Below are 27,197 nucleotides of genomic sequence, written 5' to 3'. Positions count from 1 at the left end.
ACTCAGTACTGTGGGAGAAAGGGGGGTGACACTGTTCAAAGGAAATACACTGGCTGGCAATGTGGCTTAGCTGTAGAGTGCTTGCCTAGCATGCATGAAGCCCTCGGTTCCATTCCTCATTAACACATAAACAGAAAAAGCCAGAAGTGACACTATGGCTCAAATGGTAGAGTGCTAGCCTTGAGCAAAAGAAGCCCAATGACAGTGTCCCAGCCCTGAGTTCAAGCCCCTGGACTGGCAAAAAAAAAAGGAAATGTACTCAATCTGATTTCTGACTTATGTAACCCCTCTTTATATAACCTTTACAATACAAATAAATTAATTTAATTAAATACACTCCTTAGAACTGACATGGTACACAAGCAAATAAAAGAGGATCTCTATTTCTAGGTCAGCTTGCACTACAAAGTAACAACTTATTTAAACAAATGAAATAATCCTCAAAAGCTTATATGAGGGGCTAGGAAGGTGGCTCAGGGGAAGAGTGCTTGCCTCGCATGCATGAGGCCCTGGGTTCCATTCCTCAGCACCACATAAACAGAAAAAGCGAGAAGTGGCCCTGTGGCTCAAGTGGTAGAGCACTAGCCTTGAGCTGAAGAGCTTAGGGACAGCACCCAGGCCTAGAGTTCAAGCCCCAGAAATGACTGACACACACAAAAAAAGCTTATATGATGATACATGATGTTAAGCATGATGGTCAACAGTGATTTATGAAATTCAAATCTCAAGAGTTCCCATAGGCCGGGTGCCGGTGGCTCACGCCTGTAATCCTAGTAGATACTTAGAAGGCTGAGATCTGAGGATCACAGTTCACAGCTAGCCCGGGCAGAAAAGTCCATGAGACTCTTATCTCCAATAAACCACTAGAAAATTGCTGTGGTTCAAGCGGTAGAGTGAATTGCCTTGAGCTGAAGAGCACAAGGACAGTGCCCAAGCCCAAAGTTCAAGTCCCATGAACGACCAAAAAAAAAAAGTTCCAATAGGTTTACAACCTGAAAACAGTGCACCAACTACATATATTTTAGTAGATTAGTATATGTGACAGCTACTTCAGCACTCATGAATAACCAGTTGTTATATTAAAATAGTGTTGTTTGTGGGCTATAGCTCAGAAATAGAGAGCTCACCTATAATATGCAAGTTCATGGGTTCAATCCCTGCGATGCTATATGTGTACATATATACATACATACATATATATGTATACACACATATGTATATTGTATATTCCCAAGGTAGGTATGGCAGTTAATCCTGCAGTCTCAGATAGCTCCGGGAGCAGATGTATGCGTACCACTGGAGACCAGGAGTCCCCGACCACAGTGTTCAAAAACCCACCAACCAACCAACCAAATACACTTTCAGTGAAATGCTATGCTGAATTAACCCCACTAAACTAGGAGCTGAATTACTGGGAAAGTGAAAACTGAGATGTGTGTTAATTATGAGCCCAAGAAGGTGCTTAGCCACTTACCCAGAGATTTATTTAATGAGAACAGATCGCAGGTTTCCACAGGTCGTTCCACTGCCAGTAAGAAGAGAGTCGTGAACCTTGAGTCCCTTTTTTTCACTAGTCAACAGTCACCCTCACCTACACGCGGAGTACATATGTGGCACTCAACAAATCTTTATTGGATGAAAACCTATTTCACTCATATTGTTTGTTACCCAACCCCAGAGTTTCGGCCCGAAAATGACTTCCAATAAAACTTTACGACTTAACCTAAAGAACGGAGATAACAGAGAAAACCTCTGTGAGGGATCTCTATAACGACTGGGAGAAATGAAGAGCCAATGGGGCCTAGACCAACCCAACCACGCAAAGCAAACTGAAGAGGAGCTCGGGGGGCTGCACACGGGCAGGCCGGCTGGGGCTGTTTCCCGACGGAGGCGGCCCAGGGGCCGCAGGTCCATAGCCTCCCACCCGGGGGCGCTGAGAGGTCCAGGGGTATCCCCGCCTTCCAAGTTAGTACCTGAAAAGCAGCTGCCCAGAGTGTGTCCCGAGGCTCTCATTACGGAGGCCGGGGCCCGGGGCCGGCCAGCCGCACCTCCTGGCTGAAGGTTCGCGTCTCTCGGGCAGGAGTGACAGCACAGGTCGCAGGCGGATTCCTAACCCCTTAAGTTGGGTCCCGACTTCGTAGGCCAGACCTTTTTGCCCTCAGGAATGAGCAGGCTGCCGTAATCAGGTCGACTGGTTTTCCTCAGGGCTCCCCTCTCCCGCCAAGCGCTCGTTCCTGCCTCAACCCAGCAGCCGGTCGCTCCCCGGCGCCGCCATCGTTAGTGTTTGTTTTCATCCGCTTCGGTGCAGGCGGTAGGATGGGACGGGAGGGGGGGAGGGGGAGGTTCGAGAGCCGTGAGGAAAATCCAACTGCTTAAATCCAGCTGCACTTTCACCACACGTGGAGTCTGTATTTATCCCTTTCACTTCTCAACAATCCAGACACAAGCCGATTCCTCCTCCAGTTATGACTTTGGTGTAATTTTTTCCCAAGCCTTTCAGGGAGAAAGAAAGGCGCAAGGACAGCGAGAGCGGTGGGGCTGCGTGTCGAATGTGCGGCGGCCGAAGCGCGGGCTGCGGCGGCCGCGGATGGTGAGGACGCGGCGTGGGGCGGGCGCCGACGCGGCGGGGGCGGAGCTGCTGTTGCGCGTCGTGGCGGCCCGGTGCTGCAGCCGGTTCCGGAGGAGGGCCGGTCGGGGTAGGGTAGGTGGGTGGAGGGCGGGTTGGTAACTTGGCAGCCGCGGAGAAGTGGGTGACCGACCAGCCTCCGCAGACTTTGCGTGGCCGGCGCGGTCACACCTCGGTGTCTAGGTTTAAGAGGGAAAGCGGCGCTTCCCAGACGTGGCTCTCAGCCCTTCCTTTTTACGTGCTGGTCTTCCTTTGAACTAGGATGTCTTGGGGTGAGGGGCAAGCGTCCCCAGGCTGGGCCATGCCATGACTTCTGTCTTTGTTGGTGTTGGTTCTGGGGGTTTGATCTGAGGGCCTGGGCCCTCTCACTTGAGCCACAGCTCCACTTCCGGCTTCTTTTGGGGGTGGGGGTGGGGGAGGTTGCTTAACTGGAGATGAAAGTCTCACAGACTTTATTGCCTGGTCTGGCTTTGAACCGTGATCCTCATGTATCAGCCTCCTGAATAGCTTGGGGCTACAGACGTGAGTTATCTACCAGTGACCAGCATTTTTTTTTTTTTTTTGATCTGTCATGGGCTTTAACTCTGGGCCTGGATGCTGTCCTTCAGCCCTTCAGCTCAAGGCAAGCACTCTACCATGCGAGCCACAGCGCCACTTCCGGTTTTCTGGTGGTTAATTGGAGATGAGAGTCTCATGGACTTTCCTGCCCTCGCTGGCTTTTAACTGCGATCCTCAGCTCTCAGCCTCCTGAATAACTAGGATTACAGGCGTGAGTCACAGTCACCCGCTACCCTGAGACTCCAGTTAACCAGGAAAAAGCCAGAAGTAGAGCTGAGGCTCAAGTGATAGATCTCAGACTTCTAAGTAGGTAGGATTATAGGTGTGATCCCTACCACAATGCATTTTGATCATCACCCCTTCCCCCCATACACATCTTTTTAAAGTCAATCAACTTTGTCCTGCAGCTTTGGGTTATAGGTACTGATACAAAATATTTTTTTTGGGGGGGTCGGGTTGTGGGGCCTGAACTCTGGGCCTGGGTGCTGTCCCTCAGCTCTTCAGCTCAAGGCTACCACTTGAGTCACAGGGCCACTTTCAGCTTTTTTTCTTTTTGCTTATATGGTGCTGAGGAATCGAACCCAGGGCCTCATGCATGCAAGGCAAGCGCTCTACCACTGAGCCGCCTTTCCAACCCTGGTACAAAATATTTTAACTGAGCAAAATAGATTTGCTCAAAAGATACTGTTGTAGCCTTTAAGGCAGTTTAATGTCTTTGGTAGGTTTCTAATTTTTTTTAAACCTTTACAGAGAGAAGATTATAAATGCCAGAGCCATTTAACTGATGGTTTGTTGTTGAATTCAGACACTTCCTTAAATACTTTTCTTGTACCAACATCTTCATTGGGAAGACCTCACAAAAAGTACCACATAAAGAGACCACATCCACATTTACTATGGCTATACCAATCACAGTGCTAGACTGTGATCTCTTGCTGTATGGTCGAGGTCACCGGACCTTGGACCGTTTTAAGCTAGATGATGTGAGTGATGAATACTTGATGTCCATGTATGGGTTTCCACGGCAGTTCATTTATTACTTGGTGGAGCTCCTGGGAGCAAGTCTTTCTCGACCTACTCAACGATCCAGGGCTATAAGCCCAGAGACACAGATCCTTGCAGCATTGGGATTTTATACTACAGGTTCCTTCCAGACTCGGATGGGAGATGCTATTGGAATCAGTCAAGCCTCTATGAGTCGTTGTGTTGCCAATGTCACGGAAGCACTTGTGGAAAGGGCCTCACAGTTCATTCACTTTCCAGCTGATGAAGCTTCCATTCAGGCTCTGAAGGATGAATTCTATGGATTGGCAGGGATGCCAGGGGTGATAGGGGTTGTCGACTGTATCCATGTGGCAATCAAGGCACCAAATTCTGAAGATCTGTCCTATGTGAACCGCAAAGGTCTGCATTCTTTAAACTGCCTGCTGGTGTGTGACATCAGAGGAGCACTAATGACTGTGGAGACAAACTGGCCAGGCAGCCTCCAGGACTATTCTGTGCTGCAACAGTCTTTGAGTAGTCAATTTGAAGCTGGGATGCACAAAGATAGTTGGCTTCTTGGTAAGTTTGCAGGTGTTAATTTTATATTTGTAGCCATTGAAAAACTTTGTAATAGAGGTCCAGAGAGGTATGGCCCAGTAATGTAGTAAATTAGAGACCCTGAGTTCGAACTCCACTACTTCCAAAAAAATACAAAACAAAATTATGTAACCATGCATGTAGAATGAAATATGAGACTCTATAGAACTGAATCTTAGTCCTTTCTTGTGAGACCTCAAGTGTTAAACTGAGTCTTTTTTCTTTTTTTTGTTGTTCTGTCGTTGTTATTATTATTATTGTTTTCTGGGCTGAGGATCCAATCTAGGGCCTTACTCATGACAGGCAAAGGCTCTACTACTGAGTATACTACCAGCCCTTGAGCCCTAAGTTTTTTTTAAAAAACAACGTTAAAGCCAGGTGTGGTAGATACACTACCACTGGGAAAGCTGAGGCAGGAGAATGTCAAATTTGAGGCCTCAGCCTCAAAATTTGAGACCTCAGAGCAAGTTAAGGAATTAACTAAAATTTAAAAAGACTACCACTTCTAAGTGTATGTTATAGGTACATGTTCATAAATACACAAAACAAAATTATAAGAACTTGTAGTACAAAAACCATATGGACAACAAAAGCAACCCTATAAAAACAATGCCTGTAATTCAACCAAATTAATTACCAGTACCGAACTGGTTAATTATAATACATCTGTGCAGTTATGCCATAATATTTATCATCTGTAAAATGGTAAAAATAATATAGCAGTAATTACTTTTGTGAGAATTAATATGTATCAAAGATCACTATATATATTGTGCAAACAAATGATATTGTTGCTATTGATGATTGTCACTGTGTTATCTATATGAAAATGATGAAAGATAGTGCATTTATATTTCTCATTTAGGCACTCAGTTCAGAGAGCTGCCTGAAATTCACTGAAAAGCCTGGCACAGTGATCTGAATAGGACAGGAATCTAATATTAGGCTATGAAAACTTAGATGATAGTACAGCTATGAGGAATACTGCTAACAATGATGAAATCTTTGAGCCTGACAGCTTAGGCTTTTTATTTTGTATTGTCTTTTTTTTTTTTTGCCAGTCCTGGGGCTTGAACCAAGGGTCTAGACACTTTTGCTCAAGACTAGCATTCTACCATTTGAGCCACTTCTGACCTTTTCTGTTTATGTGGTACTAAGGAATCAAACCACAGGCTTCATGCATGTTAGTGCTCTACCACTAAGCAACATTCCCAGCCCATATTGTCTTTTAGTATTTTTTTTTTTTTTGGGTCCGGTCATGGGGCCTGAACTCTGGGCCTGGGCGATGTCCCTCAGCTCTTCAGCTCAAGGCTAGCGCTCTACCACTTGAGCCACAGCACCACTTCCGGCTTTTTTCTTTTTGCTTATGTGGTGCTGAGGAATCGAACCCGGAGCCTCTGGCATGCAAGGCAAGCGCTCTACCACTGAGCCACCTTTCTAGCCCTGTATTTTTTTTTTGCCAGTCCTGGGACTTGAACTCAGGGCCTGGGTACTGTCCTTGGGCTTTTTTTTGGGGGGGGGGATCCGGTCGTGGGGCCTGAACTATGGGCCTGAGTGCCGTCCCTCAGCTCTTCAGCTCAAGGCTAGTGCTCTACCACTTGAGCCACAGTGCCACTTCCGGCTTTTTTCTTTTTTTGCTTATGTGGTGCTGAGGAATCGAACCCAGGGCCTCAGGCATGCAAGGCAAGCACTCTACCACTGAGCCACCTTCCCAGCCCCCATATTGTCTTTTAAAGTAAGCGTTTCTTATCAGGGGTCTGAGATCTGAGGATTGTGGTTCAAAGCCAGCCCAGGTACAAAAGGCTGTGAAAGTTATCCTCAATTAACCACCAGAACACTGGAAATGGTGCTATGGCTCAAAATGGTAGAGTGCTAGCCTTGAGCAAAGAGCTCATGGATAGCACCCTGGCCCTAAGTTCAAGCCCCACAACCAACAGAAAAATAACAAAGTAAGCCTTTCTTTTTTTTTTCCTTTTTGGGTCCGGTTGTGGGGCCTGAACTCTGGGCCTACGTGCTGTCCCTCAGCTCTTCAGCTCAAGGCTACTGCTCTACCACTTGAGCCACAGCACCACTTCCGGCTTTTTTCTTTTTGCTTATGTGGTGCTAGGGAATCGAACCCAGGGCCTCATGCATTGCAAGGCAAGTGCTCTACCACTGAGCCATCTTCCCAGCCCCACAAAGTAAGCCTTTCTGTGTGTGAGCAACAGGACAAGGTTATGTTGTATACAAAGGACATAAGATTCATTAAGATCTGGGCACGGTGGCATGTGCTTCTAGTCCTAGCCACTCAGACAAGAGGATTACTTGAACACAAGAGAGAGAAGAAATGGAAGGAAGCAAAAAAGAAATAAAGTGAGCCTGCAAATTCCATTTTCAAACAACTTACATGAAGAGGTGAAGGCAAAGTATGCATTTTGTAGGAGTCTTCTCAAGCTGTTTCTTTTTTTTTTCTTTTTTTTGGGGGGAGTCGGTCGTGGGGCTTGAACTCTGGGCTTGGGCACTATCCCTCAGCTCTTCAGCTCAAGGCTAGTGCTCTACCACTTGAGCCACAGCGCCACTTCCGGTTTTTTTCTAATGGTTTATTGGAGATGAGAGTCTCATGGACTTTCCTGCCCAGGCTGGCTTGCTTTGAACCGTGATCCTCAGATCTCAGCCTCCTGAGTAGCTAGGATTACAGGTGTGAGCCACCTATGCCCAGCTTCAAGCTGTTTCTTTTCCAGCTGTGGGAATTGTTTGCTTTCAGGCAGATTCCTTATGAATCTTTCACTTTGAGACCCAAACTATAAAGTCAGACTTGCATTCTTAAAACTTGAGTTCTGGGGCTGGGAAGGTGGCTCAGTAGTAGAGCGCTTTCCTTGCATGCATGAGGCCCTGGGTTCGATTCCTCAGCACCACATAAGCAAAAAGAAAAAAGTCGGAAGTGGAGCAGTGGCTCATGTAGTAGAGTGCTAGCCTTGAGCTGAAGAGCTGAGGGACAGCACCCAGGCCCAGAGTTCAGGCCCCACAACCGGACCCAAAAAAAAAAAAAAAAAACGAGTTCTAGTTGGAGTGTGGTGGTACATGCCTATACTTCCAAGCTGTTTGGAAGCTGACTTGGGAGGATCACATGAACTAGCAAATTTAACACCTGCCTGGGCCACATCCACCCCACAAATAAAAATAAAGGTAAATACTAATATTAGTATTTTAATAAAAGTTAAATAGGCACTGAATATTTTCTTTTTGTTTTTTGAATATTTTTAAGTTCATTTCTCTTTATAAAGAATTGCCTCAGCAAGGCAAAATTTACTTCTGCAGAAGGGTAGGCCAGGGGCTGGGAAGGTGGCTCAGTGGAAGAGTGCTTGCCTTGCATGCATGAGGTCCTGGGTTCGATTCCTCAGCACCACATAAGCAGAAAAAGCCGGAAGTGGCACTGTGGTTCCAGTGGTAGAGTGCTAGCCTTGAGCTGAAGAGCTGAGGGACAGTGCCCAGCCCCCACCACTGGTGAAAAAAAAAAAACCAGAAGGATAGGCCATCAGCTAAAAGTCTGGCAAGCAGGCTGGAAAGGTGGCTCAGTGGTAGAGTGCTTACATTGCATGCATGAGGCCCTGATTCTATTCCTCAGCACCACATAAGCAGAAAAGGCCAGAAGTGGCCTTGTGGCTCAAGTGGTAGAATGCTAGCCTTGAGCTGAAGAGCTGAGGGACAGTGCCCGGCAAGCAAGCACACTTAACTGGCAGTCTGCTCTAGTATTTATCCCTCACACAGAAGGCCCTGCCCCTTTGCTCAGATTGGTTGAGCTCAGGTTCACAATCTGCTGGAGACTAGCTAGCCTGAATAGGGTAAAAGTATTTATATAAGGTGATTTTTGAAAGAAGATTAGCAGTTCACAAGTAATCTCAAAATATACCCACACCCTCTGTTTTTCTTGAACTGTCTAGCATGTGTCATAATTCCATCTTGACAAGAAACCAGTTTAAGACAAAACCTTACATTTTACAAATCCTTTCTTGGGCTGGGAAGGTGGCTCAGTGGTAGAGCGCTCGCCTTGCATGCTTGAGGCCCTGGGTTCCATTCCTCAGCACCACATAAGCAGAATAAAAAAAAAACAAATCCTTTCTTATCCCAAGGCATTTCCTCTTTTTCTCAACAAGAGACAAAACACTAGGCCAAAGCAGGAAATTTTAAGCAATATACTTTGATGGAAAAAGTTTTTCTCACTGTCATTTTTCTTTTTGAGATGGAGTCTTGTCCTTTTGTCCAGACCCCTTGAGTTTGTGATTCTACTGCCTCAACTTCCCCAATCAGCAGCATTTATGTGCATATCATACTTAGCTTTTTTAGTACTTTAAAAGAAGTTTTAAATTTTATTATTAAATAGTTGTACAAAGAGGTTGTGTTAGCCTGACATACTCCTTTCCCCACATTGGCTGACAAGGGGTCCCTTTGGAGCAGGTAGTTGATGATCAGCACCTTCCCTCTCACCTTGAAGTAACATTCCATTTGGTCAGCCATGAATGGTAACAGCAGACCCCCTTATCTCCTATTCAGGCAGCTGCCGTAAATCTTAGCCCACCATAATGAATTCCTCTGCTCCCAAGTCCCACGTGAATTCCCTCCTTAGCTCTTCTAGGTTATATACATATATATGTATATATGAATATATATGTGTGTACACACACATACACACACACACACACACACACACACACACACACACCCTGAACAAAGATAGGATCCATTTCTCCCACTCCATGAGAGAAGTGCCCTTGCTGACAATAAACTCCTGCTGGATGTGACTGTGTCAGTGTGGTCTTCCGGGATGGGTGCTCTCAGGTTGTAATTGCTTTTAGTACTTTTAAAAACCAGATTATGGTTTAGCAATTCATTTTTGTTTTGTTTTTTTGCCAGTGCTAGGGTTTGAACTCAGGGCCTGGGCACTGTTCCTGAGCATCTTTTGCTCAAGGCTAGCGCTCTACCACTTGAGCCACAGCACCACTTCCCACTTTTTCTGCTTATGTGGTGCTGAGGAATCGAACCCATGGCCTCATGCAGGTGAGGTAAACACTCTACCACTAAACCATCTTCCCAGCCCTAATTCTTCCTTTTATAAGGCCTTTAAGGTCATGTGAGGGGCTGATTTTCTTTTCCTTCACAACTTAAGACCCCCCAGATTTAGATGGAATTACAGCTTTAATAGTTTATTTTTGTTTGTAGTGTTTGGGAAATCTAGAGTTAAGGGCATGCTAACTAAGCAGCCTACCACAAAGCTATACTTTGAGCTCTGGAAAATAGCTTTTTGCATCATTTATAGGCCATAGTTGAAAATAAGGGGTATGTATGGATGTAGATTCATGGTAAAATATATGCTTAGTATGTAGGAGGTCACAAGGTTCAACCCTCAGCCTCCCCACAAAAAGAAAATCAATTGTAGGCATGGCTCAAGTGGTAGAATGCCAAGCATGAGTATGCAAGCTGATCAAGATCAGGAGGCCTTGAGTTCAAGCATTAGAATCAGCACATTAAAATTAGAAAAGGGGAAAGAGGAAATAAAATCAATAAAAACTGATAACTTTTTATATTTTTCTGATCTTCTCTACAGAAAAGGAGAGGTAGCCATTGCAACAGTTGACAGATGTTTACTAAGCCATACCAGGCCAATAAGAAAGCTAGGAAAGTGTGGTCATGCAAGTTGACAAAAAAAAGGAAATTGACACCCCTAAGACTCCTTAGAAAGTCTCCCTGTGCTTTAAATAGGAAAACTAATTGGAGGATTTCAAATTAGTATAGTGTTTCACAAATGTTTCTTTCTTTTTTATTTTTTTTTGGGGGGGAGAGTCTAGTTGTGGGGCCTGAACTCTGGGCCTGGGCACTGTCCCTCAGCTCTTCAGCTCAAGGCTAGCGCTCTACCACTTGAGCCACAGTGCCACTTCTGGCATTTTTCTTTTTGCTTATGTGATGCTGAGGAATTGAACCCAGGGCCTCAGGCATGCAAGGCAAGCCCTCTACCACTGAGCCACCTTCCCAGCCCCTGACAAATGTTTCTTATGGCCTTTTTTTTTTCTTTTTGGCCAGTCCTGGGTCTTAAACTCAGAGCCTGAGCACTGTTCCTGAGCTTCTTTTGCTCAAGGCTAGCACCCTACCACTTGAGTTACAGCACCACTTCCAGCTTTGTTTTTGTGAAACTGAGGAATGGAACTCGGGGCTTCATGCTTGCTAGGCAAACACTACCACAATCCATATTCCCAGCCCTGTTTCACAGTTGTTTTTTTTTTTTGGGTCCAGTCGTGGGGCCTGAACTCTGGGCCTGGGCGCTGTCCTTCAGCTTTTCAGCTCAAGGCTAGCACTCTACCACTTGAGCCACAGCACCACTTCCGGCTTTTTTTTATGCTTACGTGGTGCTGAGGAATCAAACCCAGGGCCTCATACATGTAAAGCAAGCGCTCTACCACTGAGCCACCTTCCCAGCCCTCAGTTTTTTGGGGTTTTTTGCTGAAAAGATTCATCTAGGATCTGGGTGTGGTGGCTCGAGCCTGAAATCCTGGCTATAGGCCTGTGATCCTAACTACTCAGGACGCTGAGATCTAAGAATTGTGGTTCCAAACCTGCCTAGGCCAGAAAGTCTATGAGACTCTTATCTCTGATAAACCACTCAGAGAAATGGAAGTGTGCTGTGGCTCAAGTGGTAGAGCGCTTGCCTTGAGCTGAAGAGCTGAAGGACAGTGCCCAAGCCCAGAGTTCAAGCCCCACGATGGACCAAAAAAAAAAAATCTAAAACATCTAAGGGATTTATTTAAAATGGTATTAAACCCTACTTCAAGCCTCAGGAATGCGAATTTTAAAGGAAAGAATGTAGACATCCATTATTAATAAATGTCTTAAATGATTTGAAATCACTAGTCTCTAGAGGATGAGTATACTATAGGATAATTAGAGGAAGATTGGCAGAATTATGAGGAATGACAAGCTGTTAGATGTTTTAGTGAGAGAGACATTAGATAGCGATTATATCATAATGCTATCAGAGTTGTTTAATATATTTAGAGTTCTCAAATGTTGAGCTAGCTTTGATCTCCCTTTGTTTCTGTAATATATTGTAAACTAGTGTTATCACTTCCTGTCCTCCTTCTGATCTATCCTTTCAGGGTGCATACCTAAATTTCTCTCCTCTAAAAATGCCTGCTTCTTCAGACAATTTAGCCTGAGTTCTTATTTCTTCAGCTCCTGGTCTAGCCCTGTTAAGCAGCTTTGGACAAGATCTGTCAGAATGTCTTGTGGATGACTGATCACATAAGCAGTAAATTTAATCTGTTTAGCAGTTCTGATCCTTATCCCCTCCTGAGTGTCTGTTTTCCAGTGGTGTTTGGATTATAAGGAGTTAATGACTATGGAACATTTTGCAAAAGATCTACACTAAGTCACTTGTACCATATATCTCCCCATATTAAGGCTCAAACTTAGAGAAATTTAACAGACATCACTTAGCACCTCTGTTCTATACATTCATTCTAGGCAATTGTCTTTATTTCCTTTTATATATCATTAACTATTATTTTAATGATTCTGACATTGACTCACATTATCAAAGGTGGGTTCTGATCTTCTCATTTGTAAAAATACGTTCAGTGTGTCACTTGAAAGAGTTGGGTTTGAGGGCTGGGAAGGTGGCTCAGTGGTAGAGCGCTTGCTTTGCATGCATGAGGCCCTGGGTTCGATTCCTCAGCACTACATAAACAAAAAGAAAAAAAACAGAAGTGGTGCTATGGCTCATGTGGTAGAGTGCTAGCCTTGAGCTGAAGAGCTGAGGGACAGCGCCCAGGCCCAGAGTTCAGGCCCCATGACCAGACCCCCCCCCCAAAAAAAGAAAGAGTTGGGTTTGGATAAGAACAGCATCAAGGATGATAATAATGACAACAAATTATATATTGTATATATTTTTATTTTTTTGCTGATGATTCATTTACTAATGTAACTGATGTTAAAATAAAATATAATTACAGGGCTAGGAATGTGGCTTAGTGGTAGAGTGCTTGCCTAGCATGCATGAAGCCCTGGGTTCCATTCCTCAGTACCACATAAACAGAAAATGCTGGAGAGTGCTAGCCTTGAGCAAAAAAACAGTGCCCAGGCCCTGAGTTCAAGCCCCTGGGCTGGCAAAAAACAAAAAACAAAAACATAGATTTTTTTTTTTTTGGCCAGTCCTGGGTCTTGAACTCAGGGCCTGGGCATTGTCCTGAGCTTCTTTTGTTCCAGGCTAGTGCTCTCCAACTTGAGCCACAGCGTCATTTCTGGTTATTCTTTTATGTGGTACTGAGGAATTGAACCCAGGGCTTCATGCATGCTAGGAATGCACTCTTACCACTAAGCCATATTCCCAGCCCAGATTTTAGTATTTATTTATTTTTGTCAGTTGTGGGGCTTGAGCTTTGGGCCTGGGGGCTGTCCCTCAGCTCTTCAGCTCAAGGCTAATGCTTTACCTCTTGAGCCACAGGGCCACTTCTGGCTTTTTCTGCTTAACTGGTGCTAAGGAATCAAAACCAGGGCCTCATGCATGCGAGGCAAGTACTCTACCACTGAGCCACATTTCCAGGCCCTTATTTATTGTTTTAAGGGCAGGTTTTATTTTGTTACCCACGCTGATCTTGAACTTGCAATCATTCTGTCTTGGCTGCCCCATTGCTGCCCCACTTACCACCACAAACCTTAAGATATAATTTAGAAAGTGCCTAGCACAATACCCTACTGTACTAGGTGTTCAATGAATCATAAATATTATTTTTAGGGCTGGGAAGGTGGCTCAGTGGTAGAGCGCTTGCCTTGCATGCTCAAGGCCCTGGGTTCGATTCCTCAGCACCACATAAGAAAAAAGCCGGAAGTGGCGCTGTAGCTCAAGTGGTAGAGCGCTAGCCTTGAGCTGAAGAGCTGAGGGACAGCACCCAGGCCCAGAGTTCAGGCCCCATGACGGGACCCAAAAAAAATATATATTATTTTTATTATTTACATCAGTTTCTTAGCTTTAGTATTTAGTAAGAGCAAATTTAATTAAAAGAGGCTAAGTTAAAATGGCAAAATTTAGCTAAAGATAAAATTTGAAAAATATATGAGAATTGTTAGTTATTATTTGGGGTTAATCCATTCTTAGAAATGTAAACTCCTGGGTGGGGAGGGGGAAGGGATGGGAAGGGGAAACAAAGGAGGAGGCAACAATGCTTTATAAGAAATGTACTCATTACCTTGCCCATGTAATTGTAACCCCTCTGTACAGTTTTTTCACAATAAAACAACAACAACAACAAAAAGAAATGTAAGCTCCTAGAAGTGGGGGAATGGAGAAAGAGCAACAAAGGCAATAAAGGGTATTATTCTGGTGTGAGAGAGAGGAGGGGGAGAGAATGAGCAAGAGGGAGTGAGGCAGAAAGAGAAGGAAATGTAAGCTGCTAAAAGAAAGGACTTGATGGTAGATCAGCATCATAGCGATTATGTCTAATGCTATTCCAGGTCAATGATATTCAATCTTAGATTGTAAGAGGTTGTACCTCTGTGTGAGACACTTACTTCATCTGCCAAACATAGTGAGTAAGGACAATTACACATTATAGAAACATTGTGCTATTGTGTTAGAACATTGTATCCCAGTTTCCTTTGTTTTGGGTTTTGTTTGTTTGTCAGTCATGGGACTTGAACTCTGGGCTTGGCCGCTGTTCCTGAACTCTTCAGCTCAAGGCTAGCGCTCCATCACTTGAGCCACAGTGCCACTTCTAGCATTTTTCTTTTTGCTTATGTGGTGCTGAGGAATCAAACCCAGGGCCTCATGCCTGCAAGGCAAGCGCTCTGTCACTGAGCCACCTTCCCAGCCCCGGCCATGAAACTCTTATCTCCAATAAACCACCAGAAAAACAGAAGTGGCACTATTGCTCAAGTGGTAGAGCTCTAGCTTTGAGATAAAGAGCTGAGGGACAGCGCCCAGGCCCAGAGTTCAAGTCCCAGAACCAAAGAGCGAAGGAGAGAGAGAGAAAAAGAGAAAGAAAGAAAGGAAGAAAGAGAGAAAAAGAAATGTCTTGCTGGGCACTAGGTGCTGGTGGGTCCTGCCCAGGGGTCTGGGATCTGAAGATCCCACTCTTATCTCCAAGTAACCACCAGAAAGTCAGAAGTGGATCTGTGGCTTAAAGTGGTAGAGTGCTACCCTTGGGCTCAGGGACAGTGTTCAGGACCCGAGTTCAAAACCCACAACTTAAAAAAAAAGAGGAATGCTTTATATGTATTATTTTAACTGAGTTCTAATTTCATTTCCTTCTTATTATTACTTTTTGTAATACAAAGATACTCATGTTCTCTTTAACAAAGTGAGATTCTATCAGTCCCTTCCCTACAAAAACATGGTCCTACAGCAAATTATTATTGTCCCATGAAATACTCTCAAATCCGTACATAGTGCTTGTAGACCTGAAAGTTTAATGTAAAGTTAGAAATAGAGATTTTGGGGCTGGGAAGTTGGCTCAGTGGTAGAGTGCTTGCCTCGAATGCATGAGGCCCTGGGTTCGATTCCTCAGTACCACATAAGCAGAAAAAAGCCGGAAGTGGCGCTGTGGCTCAAGTGGTAAAGCGCTAGCCTTCAGCTGAAGAGCTGAGGGACAGCGCCCAGGCCCAGAGTTCAGCCCACACGACCGGATCAAAAAAAAAAAAAAAAGAAATAGAGATTTTGTAGATTTATATGCTACTTGATAATTTTCATTAAGCCATTTATTCATTTATTTCAAAATGGAGGCTTGATCTCAGAGCCTTACCCTTATTCATCTTGCTTGCTCTGTTGGCACTGTACCACTTGAGTGAAGCCTACCAGCCTTTTTTGTCTTTGAGCCAGGAGCCAGTAGCTCACCCCTGTAATCCTAGCTATTTAGAAGGCTGAGATCTGAGGATCATGGTTCAAAGCCAGCCCAAGCAGGAAAGTCCATGAGACTCTTATCTCCAATAAACCACCAGAAAACCAGAAGTGGCACTGTGGCTCAAGTGGTAGAGTGCTCACCTTGAACTAAAGAGCTGAGGGACAAGCATCCAGGCCCAGAGTTCAAGGCCCATGACCGACAAAAAAAAAAAGAGAGAGAGAGAAAGAAAGAAAGAAAGGTCTTCGAGGGCTAGGAATGTGGCTCAGTGCTTGGTTTAGCATGCCCTGGATTCAATTCCTCAGTACCACATAAACAGAAAAAGCTGGAAGTGGTGCTGTGGCTCAAGTGCTAGTCTTGAGCTGAAAAACTCAGGGACAGCACCCAGGCTCAGAGTCCAAGCTTCATGGCTAGCCAAAAAAAGAATAAAAAGAAAAAAGAAATGTGTTTGAATTTGGCAAAGGAGCTAGAGTTGTAATTCAGAGATAGAGTAGATACTTAGCATCCATACAAGCCCGAGTTTGTGTTCTAGCATTACCAAAAGACAGCAATAGCCAAAAGAAAAAAAGAAAAAAGATTAAGAATTGCCTCTGCCTTCTTCTAACATTCTTTTAGATTTAGTTATCAGCTTCTTTCTCTCTTTCCCACCCTCCCTCTCCCTCTTATCAGTCCTGGAGTTGGAACTTGGGAACTTGTGCTTGCTAGACAGTGGTCTAACTTTAACATTCCCACAGTCTCTGTTGGGCTTAGCAGTAAGAGCACTTGTCTAGCAAGTGTGAGGCTATGAGTTCAACTCCCAGTTCTGCCAGAAATAAGATATGTTTCAGCTGGATGCCGGTGGCTCACACCTATGATCCTAGCTACTCAGGAGTCTGAGATCTGAGGATAGCAGTTTGAAGCCAGCCCAGGCTGGAAAAAGTCCATGAGACTCATATACTTAATTAACCACCAGAAAACCAGAAGTGGAGCTGTGGCTGAAGGTGTTAAAAAAAGCTCAAGAACAGTGCCCAGCCCTGAGTTCAAGCCCCACAACTGAAAAAAAAAAAAAAAGTTCTATGCCCATGACATAGCCATGCTTCTCTATTAACATTTGTACCACTTCCCTCTTGTTTTTTTGATATGCTTTGGTCCCAGAAGCTGTTGTGTTTTCATGTCAATTCTCAGTGTGTTTCTGAGCTTTACTTCTTGTTTGTAATGCATTTATAATCATGTATGATTTCTTTGGGCTTTCCATACAGGTGATAGCTCTTTCTTCCTCCGCACCTGGCTCATGACCCCACTTCACATTCCTGAAACTCCTGTGGAATATCGCTATAATAGGGCTCATTCTGCAACTCACAGTGTGATTGAGAAGACTTTCCGAGCTCTCTGTTCCCGTTTCCGCTGCCTGGATGGATCCAAGGGGGCACTCCAGTATTCACCAGAGAAGTCCAGCCACATCATCTTGGCTTGTTGTGTCCTCCACAACATCTCCTTGGAGCATGGGATGGATGTTTGGTCCTCTCCAGTGTCAGGACCTGTTGAACAGCCCCCTGAGGAAGACTATGAGCACATGGAGTCTCTGGACTTAGAAGCTGACCGCATCCGTCAGGAGCTGATGCTTGCTCATTTTAGCTAATGTGAAATGTGGGGAAGAGAGAGACTTTCTGGAAGAAATTGTGACAGCCTTTCTCCTTCCTCACCACACTTGACACAGTTCTATCATCCAGCATTATTGAATGTACATACTTGTCATGAATTGATACTTAATCTGTGTTCTAGAAGAGTTGATGCTGTGCCAGAATTATCTTGGTTCATTTGCAAATTTGTCAACTAAATCAAAGCAAAGACAAGGGCTCCTTGTTATCTGGCAAACTTCAGGTTGTGTGTGCATTACTCATTTGTGAGCTCACAGGCTGCAATTTTTTATTGTGCTTCTACAGACATAGTGAAGGAGGAAGCAGCACAGAGCCAAAATACTTTTTTTAGTTTCAGTTATCCAGAGATTTCAAATGAAAACAATATTTGTTTGTCCCAAATGACTTTTAGTTTTTGTATTTTGCTGCCTTTATATGGGCAAATGTGAAGAGGGAGTTTATTTGGGAAGTGGTCTTCTAAAATAAATGAGAACAGAATTCAAATATAGATAAAATAGCAATAGTATACTTACAAGACTAACAACCATGCCAGTTTGATAGGCAAAGGAGATTGATGCAGGTTTAGAGAGGTCAGATTTAACTAAATCATGCTATTGGCATTTCAACTCAGGACTTTGCCACTTGCCACCATGCCTACAAGCCTTTTTGCTGGTTGTTTTAGAGGAGTCGAGAAAAATTTTCTTTCTAGGCTAGCATAGAGCCAAAAGGACCACATTTCTTTCTTTCTTCTTTTGTTTGTTCTGGGGCTTGAACTCTGGGCCTGGGTGCTGTCCTTGAGCTCTTCAGCTCAAGAGACATGATCTATCACTTGAGCCAAAGCACCATTTCTGATTTTCTGCTGATTAATTGGAGATAAGAGTCTCCTGAAACCAGGTGCTGGTAGCTCACACCTGTAATCCTACTAGGAGGCTGAGATTTGAGGATCACAGTTCACCGCCAGCTTGGGCAGGAAAAGTCTGTGAGACTCTTATCTCCAATAAACTACTCAAAAAACCGGAAGTGGTGCTGTGGCTCAAGTGATAGAGCTCTTGCCTTGAGCTGAAGAGCTGAGGGACAGCGCCCAGGACCAGAGTTCAAGCCCTATGACCAACCATAAACAAAAAAGAGTCTCATGGACTTTCCTGCCCAGGCTCACTTTGAACCATGATCCTCTGATCTCAGCCTCTTGAGTAGCTAGGGTTGGTCATTTCTGTTTTGAAATTCTTTATATAGAATTTTGAGAATAGCATTAGAAAGTATTCAGAAGGAGAGGTAAAAGGAATATATTTGGATGGAGATTCTAGAATTACATATGCAATGTGAAAGAACTTCCTAGGAAATAAATAATCCCTTAACAAGTCTTATTCTAAAAGTATTCTGATCTAAAAATAACCTGATTGGAATAATAAAAGTGTGAATCGAGTTCACACATTAGTGCCTTTGCAGGGACAAAAAAGGTGATTTTTCTGAGGATTGTCTTGTTCACAGTTTCTCAGCCACTCACCATGTGATACCTCTGCATTGTCCTCTTGGATCTTTTCCTACATATATTTTGCAGTGCCAGTCTGGTGATTCTCACCAGTAATACACAGCTGATAATAGAACTGTGGGAATAAATTGGATGTGACTCATCCTCAATATTAAAAACAATTATGAATAATTATGGATAATGTTTATTTCCACTGTGAATGCTGTTTTTCATCACTCCCTTACTCTGTATGAAGAGTTCGGTCCATTGGGCAGGAGGTTATACTTCATATGGAAATGCCATTGAGTTGTGAGTAGACAATAGGAACAAGGGTATCCTGCTACATTATTTTTCTTGGTATAAATGGTTTTTTCTAGCACATACTGTGCAGTACTCTACCACTGAGCAATACCTCAACTTGTATACCAAACTTGCTTTTGTCTCTTTCATGAGGCATATAGCCAGGCTGACCTGAGATTCAGGATCTGCCTCACCGTCCTGGATGCTGAGATTACAGACAATGTACTATGATATTCAACTCAGACTTTCTTTTCCTTTATTTTTATTTTTTGGGAGGGCGGGGGGTTGAACTCAGGGCTTTGTGCTTGCTATGCTAGAATGCAACTTTTTTTTTTTTTTTTTTTTGCCAGTCCTGGGCTTTAACTCGGCCTGGGCATTGTCCCTCAGCTCTTCAGCTCAAGGCAAGCACTCTACCACTTGAGCCACAGCACCACTTTCAACTTTTTCTGCTTATGTGGTGCTGAGGAATCGAACCCAGGGCCTTATGCATGCAAGGCAAGTACACCTTCCCAGCCCTGGAATTCAACTTCTTGAGCTATGCCTCCAGTATTTTTTTCCTCTCCCATTATTGTTTTTCCTAGCCCTCAGCTTCTCCCCTCTTGTTATGTTCAAGACAGGATTTCTCTGGGCCAACCTGGACCATGAACTTTATATTTATGCTTCTGGAATGACAAGTGCAGCTTTTCTGTTGAGGAGAGGTCTTACGAACTTTTCATTCTTGCTGGCCTACAACTTTGGTCTTCCTGATTTCTATTTCCCTAGTAACTATGGTTACAGGCATTAATTAAGCCATAGGTACCTTACTTTATCCCCTACCTCTTTCTCGGTGTCAATACTGATAGGGCTTGAACTTGGCCTTACACTTTCACTTGTTTTTTTTTTCCACTCAAAGGTGGCACCCTACCACTTAAGCCAAACCTCCATAATTCTCTCACAGACTTTTCTGCCCTGGCTTGTTTTGAACCTTGATCCTCAGATCTCAGCCTCTGGAGTAGTTGGGTTTACATGTTTAAGCTACTTAGGCCAGGGAAAGATACTCAATGAGGTGCTGATGAAGAGATATAAGTGGTGAGTATGAAGTAAAATAGAAACTAGGGCCAGGCACTGGTGGCTTAGGCCTGTAATCCTAGCTACTCAGGAAGCTGAGATCTGAGGATCAAGTTCAAAGCCAGCCCAGGGCAGGAAAATCTGTGAGACTCTTATCTCCAATAAACCACCAGAAAACCAGAAGCAGCACTGTGTCTAAAATGGCAGAGTGCCGGCCTTTAGCTGTAGAGCTGAGGGACAGCGCCCAAGCCCAGAGTTCAAGCCCCATAACCTACAAAAAAAAAAAAAAAAGAAACTAGATAGGTAATAGACCATGATCTGTGGAATTGAGGATTGAGCCGAGTACCTTGTATATTCTAAGCATATGCTCTATCCCTGAGCTATCCCTACCTTAAGCATTCTGAAAACACTGGAGAGATTATGAGGAATACAAGAAAATAAGAAATTGAAAGGTCTTACCATTGTGTGTGTGCATGTCCTCAGGCCCCATTTCGCTCTCTGCATCCCACCAATAATTTATAAATTGAGGGCATGAGAGAAAACAGGCTCAAGATTAACATGTCCCAATTCTTTTTAGAGAATCAACATCCTCCAATTCCTTGTTTAGTCTTTCCAAATTCTTTCCTTATGATTGACAGTGGAAAGATCCATTCTTAGAGTGACCAACTGTCCTGGTTTGCCCAGGGTTGTCACAATTTCAGCACTATAAATCCTGTGTCCTAGAAAACCCCTCTGTCCCAAGAAAGCTGGGATAATTGATTATCCTGCTTCAGGGGAATCATACTTCCTCCTCCTGCTCCTCCCTCCCTTCCTCCCTTCCTTCCTTCCTCCCCTCTTCCTCTTCCCCCTCCTCCTCCTCCTTCCTCTTTTTCTTGTGACTGTCTTGGGCTTGAACTCAGGGCTTGTGCTGTCCCTGAGCTTTTTAGTTCAAGACTAGAATTCTACCACTTGAGCCACAGCTCCACTTCTAGCTTTTTGGTGGTTAATTAGAGACAAGTCTTACAGACTTTCCTGCCCAAACTGGCTTTGACTTGGGATCCTCAATCTCAGCCTCTGGGGTAGCTAGTGGAGTGGACCCTGAGATGGAGCCCAAGCTTGTATAATTCCATTTTGAGCTTTGCCTTTGTTTTAGGGTTTTTAGACTTGATGGGCCTAGTTCCCAGAATTAAAAAAAAAAAAAAAAAAACAGGCATCTGGTCCCCCTCCCCTTAACAAGGTAAAAATGTAACCCACCCTTAATTGTTGAGTTAAAGATTGACCCATAAAAACAGATAGGTTGTAATCAGGTGACACCACTAGTTTAAGGTAAACCCTGCCTTTTGCACAAGCTTATGGTAAACTCCACCTTTTGCCCAACAAAAGGTAGATCTTTTAAACCAAGGTGATAGGCTGGTTTAAACACCAATTAAAAACTGTAACCTCATTGGCCACCTGTGTGTGGTCTGGTATGACTGTACAATCCTTTGTGTGTGTTACGATCCCATAGGTCACCTGCACACACATGACCAGGTTTGACCTTCTGGATTTTGCCTTTAAAAAACAAAGAATGGGGGATGCTCACCGCTCGGGGTCATCATATCAGCTCCTGAGCCCGTGCTGTGCCCCTGACCAGTCAGTATAACAAACCTTCTCAATAAAGTTGCTTCTTTGTTAACAACTTTGTTGTGGTGGGGTCTGTCATTCAGGACAACTAGGTGGGCTTGCCTGCTTGAGTAGGGGTTCTCCTACTACACTAGGATTACAGGTGTGAGCCACTAGCACCCAGCTTAAACCCAGTGTTATAAAAGAATTCACTGGGAGCTGGGAAGGTGGCTCAGTGGTAGAGCGCTTGCCTTGCATGTATGAGGCCCTGGGTTCGATTCCTTAGCACCACATAAGCAAAAAGAAAAAAGCTGGAAATGGTGCTGTGGCTCAAGTGGTAGAGCACTAGCCTTGAGCTGAAGAGCTGAGGGACAGCGCCCAGGCCCAGAGTTCAGGCCCCACAACCAAAAAGAAAAAAAAAAAAAAGAAATGTTACAAAATTACACTGCTTTAATTAAGTCTTTAAAGGTGGCTCATGCCTTTGATACTAGCAACTTGAGGAGGCTGAGATCTAAGGATGGAGTTGTTTTTTTTTGGGGGGGGGGTTCCAGTCGTGGGGGCCTGAAGTCTGGGCCTGGGCGCTGTCCCTCAGATCTTCAGCTCAAGGCAAGTGCTCCACCACTGAGCCACCTTCCCAGCCCTTTTTTTTTTTTTTTTAAACAAGAATTACAAGCACATTAAAAAGTATGAAATGCTGCTGGGAAGGTGGCTCAGTGGTACGTGCCTTGTATGCATGAGGCCCTGGGTTCGATTCCTCAGCACCACAAAAGCAGGAAAAAGCCGGAAGTGGTGCTATGGCTCAAGTGTAGAGCTCTAGCCTTGAGCTGAATTGTTGTGGGACAGCGCCCAGGCCCAGAGTTCAGGCCCCACAACCAACCAAAGAAAAAAAGAAAAAGAAGTTGGGGGAAGGGAAAAAACAGATGGCTTAAATAGGGATACAGATGGACCTATTACAACAATGAGATGTATAAGACATGACATGGACAAAGGAACTTTACAACTTTTACAGTGGGGGGAGGGAGGGAAAGGTGGGAAGGGAAAATAAAGCGGGAGGCAACAATGCTTGATAAGAAAGCTACTCATTACCTTGCTCAAATAATTGTAACCTCTCTGCACGGTATTTTCACAATAAAAAAAGTATGGAATGCTGCACGGACATGACATTCATGGAATTTGCATGTGATCCTTATGCAGGAGCCATGCTAATAATCTTCATATAGTTCCAAGTGAGCACTGAGGAGCTAGGTTTGAAGCCAGCCCAGTCCATGAGATTTTTTTTTTTTTTTTTTCTAGTTCTGGGGCTTGAATTCTGGGCCTAGGTGCTGCCCCTGAGCTCCTTTTACTCTAGGCTAGCACTCTACCACTTGAACTACAGTGCCACTTCTAGATTTTTCTGTGATTAATTGGAGATAAGTTCTCAGCCTCCTGAGTAGCTAGGATTGCAGGTGGCTCCCCGCCCCTGAGATTCTTATCTTCAATTAACCACCAGAAAAGTTTTTTTAGCCTTGAGCAAAAAAGCCTAGGTTACCTGCAGACCCTGAGTTCAAGCCCCAGTACTAGCACAAACACCCATTCATAAATGTTGTTACAATGTGTGTGTGTGTGTGTGTGTGTGTGTGTGTGTGTTGTGTATGCTGGTTCTAGAGCTTTCTGTTCTCTCTCTGCTTTTTATCCCATGGCTAGCACTCTATCACTTGAGCCATACCTCTAGTTCTGTTTTTTTTTTTTTTGCTGGCTAACTGTAGATATGTCACTTGTTTGTGCAGGCTGGCTACAAACCTTGATCCTCAGATATCAGACTCCTGAGTAGCTAGGGTTGTAGGCATGAATTATCTGTGCATGGCTTATATATTAATTTAAAACCTCCTAAAACAACTGAAGAAAGTAAAAGTCCAGCTTTTTATTCACATAAATAGCATATTATGGGTGTTGATCTTCTATCACATATGTGTGTACATGTACATACACATATGTCTATATCCATGTAAATACAAAAACACACATATATATCCTAAATATTTTCACAGACTTAAAGATTTATTTATTTACAGTGCTGGAGATCAAATCTAGGGGCTCACACATACCAGAGATGTGTTCTACTAATAAGCTATACCACAGCTGGAGAGGACATTTGTTTGCATGCATGTGGTGGTACTGAGACTTGACCTCCAGGCTTTGCATTTCTTTGTTCAAGATGAGAGTTCTACCACTTTAAGATACACCTCCAATTCTGGCTTTTTTGCTGGCTAATTGGAGAAAAAGTCTCACAGATTTGTCCCTCCTTGCTGGCTTTGAACCTAAATCCTTAGATCGCAATCTCTAGAGTAGCTAGGATTACAGGAATGAGCCACCAGTATTTGGCTTGAAGGAGGACATTTTGAAAAAGTGAAAATTAATTGTGAATATGCTCTATGTTCAGATAAACTCTTTTTTTTTTTTTTTGACGGTTGTGGGGCTTGAACTCTGGGCGTGGGCGCTTGTCCCTCAGCTCTTCAGCTCAAGGCGTGCGCTCTACCACTTGAGCTACAGCACCACTTCCGGTTTTCTAGTGGTTTATTGGAGATAGGAGTCTCACGGTCTCTCCTGCCCGGGCTGGCTTTGAACCGCGATCCTCAGATCTCAGCCTCCTGAGTAGCTAGGATTACAGGCGTGAGCCACCGGCGCCCGGCTCAGATAAACTCTTAAAAGCCTGAACTATTTGTTTCCTTTTACACTCTTCCTCTCAGGAGAAGGAAGAGCAAATGATTCTTGCTCACATGTAGTAATCCACACAGTACTTGATTTTTGTAATGTATTGAATAGTACTTAGGATGGGCATACAAATTCCTATTTGTGCTGAGTGTATATCCATTTGTCTACTAAGAGTTTAGAAAGAGGCCACTATAATCATGAAAATGTTGACACATTTATGTACTTGAGACTTGTGATCAACAAGCAAATATACTTGTGGTTTTAGGCCTTTGAAAGAAAATAAAAATAGTATACTTTTCTGTCTTTGTTCCAAGGTCAGAATATACAATCCCCCTTCTCTTGGCTTGCTTGTTAGAGCTAAATTGAAGCTTTCATAGAGATTGCCCACTTTGTTCCTCATTTGGCTTCTCTCATATTTCATTGACTTCACTGTTCAGCGGGGAAACTAAGACTCACAAGAGGTAATTTGTTCAATTGGGATAAGCAGTGTTAGGAGCCCATTAAGCACTCGCAGAACTATATCAGACAATAGTGTCGTTGTGCTATGATTTAATCTTTACACGCCCACGAAAAACTTCAGCCCTCTATAAATAACTTGAATAGCCGGCAACCGACGGTAAACGGCTGAAACACAAGTTATTCCACTTCATAGTTTCTATGATCTGGGTTTGTTTACTTATGCCTTGGACAGGAGCCGGATCTAGAGTACGAGTTGTGATATTTTTCGGCACTCGGCTCTATTTCCTGGTACGATTACGCCGGCGCTCCTCTTTTGATGTCTGGCGCGTTCGCACATTCGGTGATCTTCTGCGCCGTCTTATTGCTTGATGTCTCCCGAGCGGCGGTGGCGGCGGCGGCGGCGGCGGCGGTGGTGGCTGTGGCGGCGGCGCCAGGTCCAGGGCTGAGTTATCCGCGAGGCCCCGGGCTCAGACCACTTTCTCCCGCCTGTCGATAGAGTGGACCCCTGGCTTTCTTCCCGCTTCTTTCTTCTTCCCTCCTTGGCTCAGCTCTCCCGCTGGACTGCAAGTAGAGTCCTCGTCCGCTTTGCAGGTAGGCCCGGCAGGCGCCAGGCAGGCCCGGCCCGGCATCCTTTCGCCGCGGTGTGGGGAAGACCTTGGCGCCGGCGGGTGGGCGAGCGGGCTGGAGGGTGGGCGAGCGGGCGGGCGACGCCAGGAGAGGGGCTGCGTTTGGGGGTGCGGCCCGAGCGCGGCCCGCCCAGAACTGTGAGGGAAGCCGGAAGGAGGGAATGATGCTCTGGGGCTGCCGGGAGTGGTTCCGTGAGGGGAGGATGTTAGTACTAGGTCGGACGTCCACTCCTGGGTGAACTCTGTGTGTGTGCGCGTGTGCAAGCTACAAGCGTGTGTAAAATCGCCTTCCAGGAACGGATAGACTTTTATGTGTTTGTGGACCCTCCATTTCTGCTTTTCTCTAACCCAAGTCTCCGGGTGTCCTGACTGTAATCCCGGGAGCTCAACTCAGTCCAACCCTTGAAGGGACCTTTGGGTGAAACTGGGTCCTACGGCTCGCTTGAACTTAGTGTTATATTCCCCCTTAAAGGGGAGGGGGGGAAAGAGGAATAGAGAAACTGAGGCAGCGTGTGGATGCACTTTTTGTCATTTACAAGTTTTTTTTCCTTCCTTTCATGTTACCAGCCACTTTATACATTCAACTATTTTTTTATTTGATTGTTCCCTTTTCCTCGGAATAATAAAGTTTGTCTTTAGAAAAGTTTAGGGACCATGTGTCTTTAGACAGGCTTTGCTTTCTTTCTTTTTTTTTTTTTTTTTGGGTCCGGTCATGGGGCCTGAACTCTGGGCCTGGGCGCTGTCCCTCAGCTCTTCAGCTCAAGGCTAGAGCTCTACCACTTGAGCCACAGCGCCACTTCCGGCTTTTTGCTTATGTGGTGCTGAGGAATCGAACCCAGGGCCTCGAGCATGCAAGGCAAGCGCTCTACCACTGAGCCACCTTCCCAGCCCCCCCCCCCCCCCCTCTCTCTCTCTCTCTCTCTCTCTCTCTCTCTCTCTCTCTCTCTCTCTCTCTCTCTCTCTCTCTCTCTCTCTCTCTCTCTCTCTCTCTCTCTCTCTCTCTCCTCTCTCTCTCTCTCTCTCTCTCCCTCTCTCTCTCTCTCTCTCCCTCCTCTCTCTCTCTCTCTCTCCTCTCTCTCTCTCTCTCTCTCTCTCTCTCTCTCTCCTCTCTCTCTCTCTCTCTCTCTCTCTCTCTCTCCTAGTGTAATAAATAACCAGCGGAGTCATAATTCTAGACCTGATACTTGAACCTCAGGAGGTCCTAGGCACTGTCCCCGAGGTTCCCTCCCCCCCCCCCCCCCCAAGGGATCTGCCATTTGAGCCAGAGCTCTACTTCCTACTTTTTTGGGGGGGGTAGTTAATTGGAGGTAAGAGTCTCATTGATTTTCCTGCCCTGGCTGGCTTTGAACCATGGTCCTCAGATCTCAGTCTTTGAGTAGCTAGGATACAGGTGTAAGCTACCTGTGCCTCACTTTTTTTCTTTATATAAATTTCTTTGCTGTTCAGTTAGCCTTCTAGTTAATACTGATTTCTCAGCCTGTTTTTTTTTTAATCTTTAAACTTGATGTTTCAAGGTTATTGTTGGATAGAGATGGTTATGTTTAGAATTCAGACTTCTTATCTGAGGGACCTTTTTTTTTTGTCGGTCATGGAGCTTGAACTCGGCCTGGACACTATCCCTGAACTCCTTTTGCTGCTCTACCAGTTGAGCCACAGCACCACTTCTGGCTTTTTCTGTTTATGTGGTGCTAAGGAATTGAACCTAAGGCTTCATGCATGCTATGCAAACACTATCACTAAGCCACATTTCCAGCCCAACATTACATTTTATGAATTAGATTCTAT

At 44.6% G+C, this 27,197-nt stretch overlaps 3 protein-coding genes across 14 annotated transcripts in view; 2 read left to right on the top strand and 1 right to left on the bottom strand.

Moving 5' to 3' along the window:
* The window catches only part of Atg13 (autophagy related 13), a 51,667-nt gene extending 49,355 nt beyond the window's left edge, over positions 1-2,312 (bottom strand). For 3 of the 4 annotated variants that reach the window (XM_042676487.1, XM_042676490.1, XM_042676485.1), the window contains exons 1-2: positions 1,974-2,312; positions 1,475-1,525 (exon numbers count right to left, since the gene is read on the bottom strand). The gene's annotated coding sequence lies outside the window, so the exon portion shown is untranslated. The remainder of the gene's footprint in view (positions 1-1,474; positions 1,526-1,973) is intronic. The other variant, XM_042676486.1, reaches the window with a different exon arrangement.
* A 314-nt stretch (positions 2,313-2,626) lies between these two features.
* On the top strand, positions 2,627-17,580 carry Harbi1 (harbinger transposase derived 1). Of its 4 annotated transcripts, none has more exons than XM_042675972.1 (3): positions 2,627-2,661; positions 3,935-4,747; positions 16,863-17,580. In XM_042675972.1, exons 2-3 carry the CDS (start codon positions 4,081-4,083, stop codon positions 17,240-17,242), a joined length of 1,047 nt encoding a protein of 348 aa, XP_042531906.1. In that variant the 5' UTR covers positions 2,627-2,661; positions 3,935-4,080; the 3' UTR covers positions 17,243-17,580. The 4 variants fall into 4 exon arrangements, with proteins under 4 accessions (XP_042531906.1, XP_042531905.1, XP_042531904.1 ...); XM_042675971.1 differs by having other exon boundaries at positions 2,645-2,696; XM_042675970.1 differs by having other exon boundaries at positions 2,648-2,701.
* Positions 17,581-24,648: 7,068 nt separating this feature from the next.
* Ambra1 (autophagy and beclin 1 regulator 1) overlaps positions 24,649-27,197 on the top strand; it is a 223,351-nt gene continuing 220,802 nt past the window's right edge. For 3 of the 6 annotated variants that reach the window (XM_042675938.1, XM_042675937.1, XM_042675934.1), the window contains exon 1: positions 24,650-25,377. The gene's annotated coding sequence lies outside the window, so the exon portion shown is untranslated. Of the gene's footprint in view, positions 25,378-27,197 lie in introns of all 6 variants that reach the window. The other 3 variants (XM_042675943.1, XM_042675940.1, XM_042675939.1) reach the window with 2 other exon arrangements.

Source organism: Dipodomys spectabilis, unplaced genomic scaffold, assembly GCF_019054845.1.
Source record: "Dipodomys spectabilis isolate Male_0828 unplaced genomic scaffold, ASM1905484v1 ptg000030l, whole genome shotgun sequence".
Taxonomy (NCBI): Eukaryota; Metazoa; Chordata; class Mammalia; order Rodentia; family Heteromyidae; genus Dipodomys; species Dipodomys spectabilis.
The sequence above is the reverse complement of the archived record's forward strand: the minus strand, read 5'-3'. Positions and strand labels throughout refer to the sequence as shown.

Excerpts from the sequence above, each read along its gene's own strand:
- Harbi1 (XM_042675972.1), top strand. The coding sequence starts at position 4,081 with ATGGCTATACCAATCACAGTGCTAGACTGTGATCTCTTGCTGTATGGT. Across the intron at positions 4,748-16,862 it reads CAAAGATAGTTGGCTTCTTG|GTGATAGCTCTTTCTTCCTC; the intron begins GTAAGTTTGCAG and ends CTTTCCATACAG.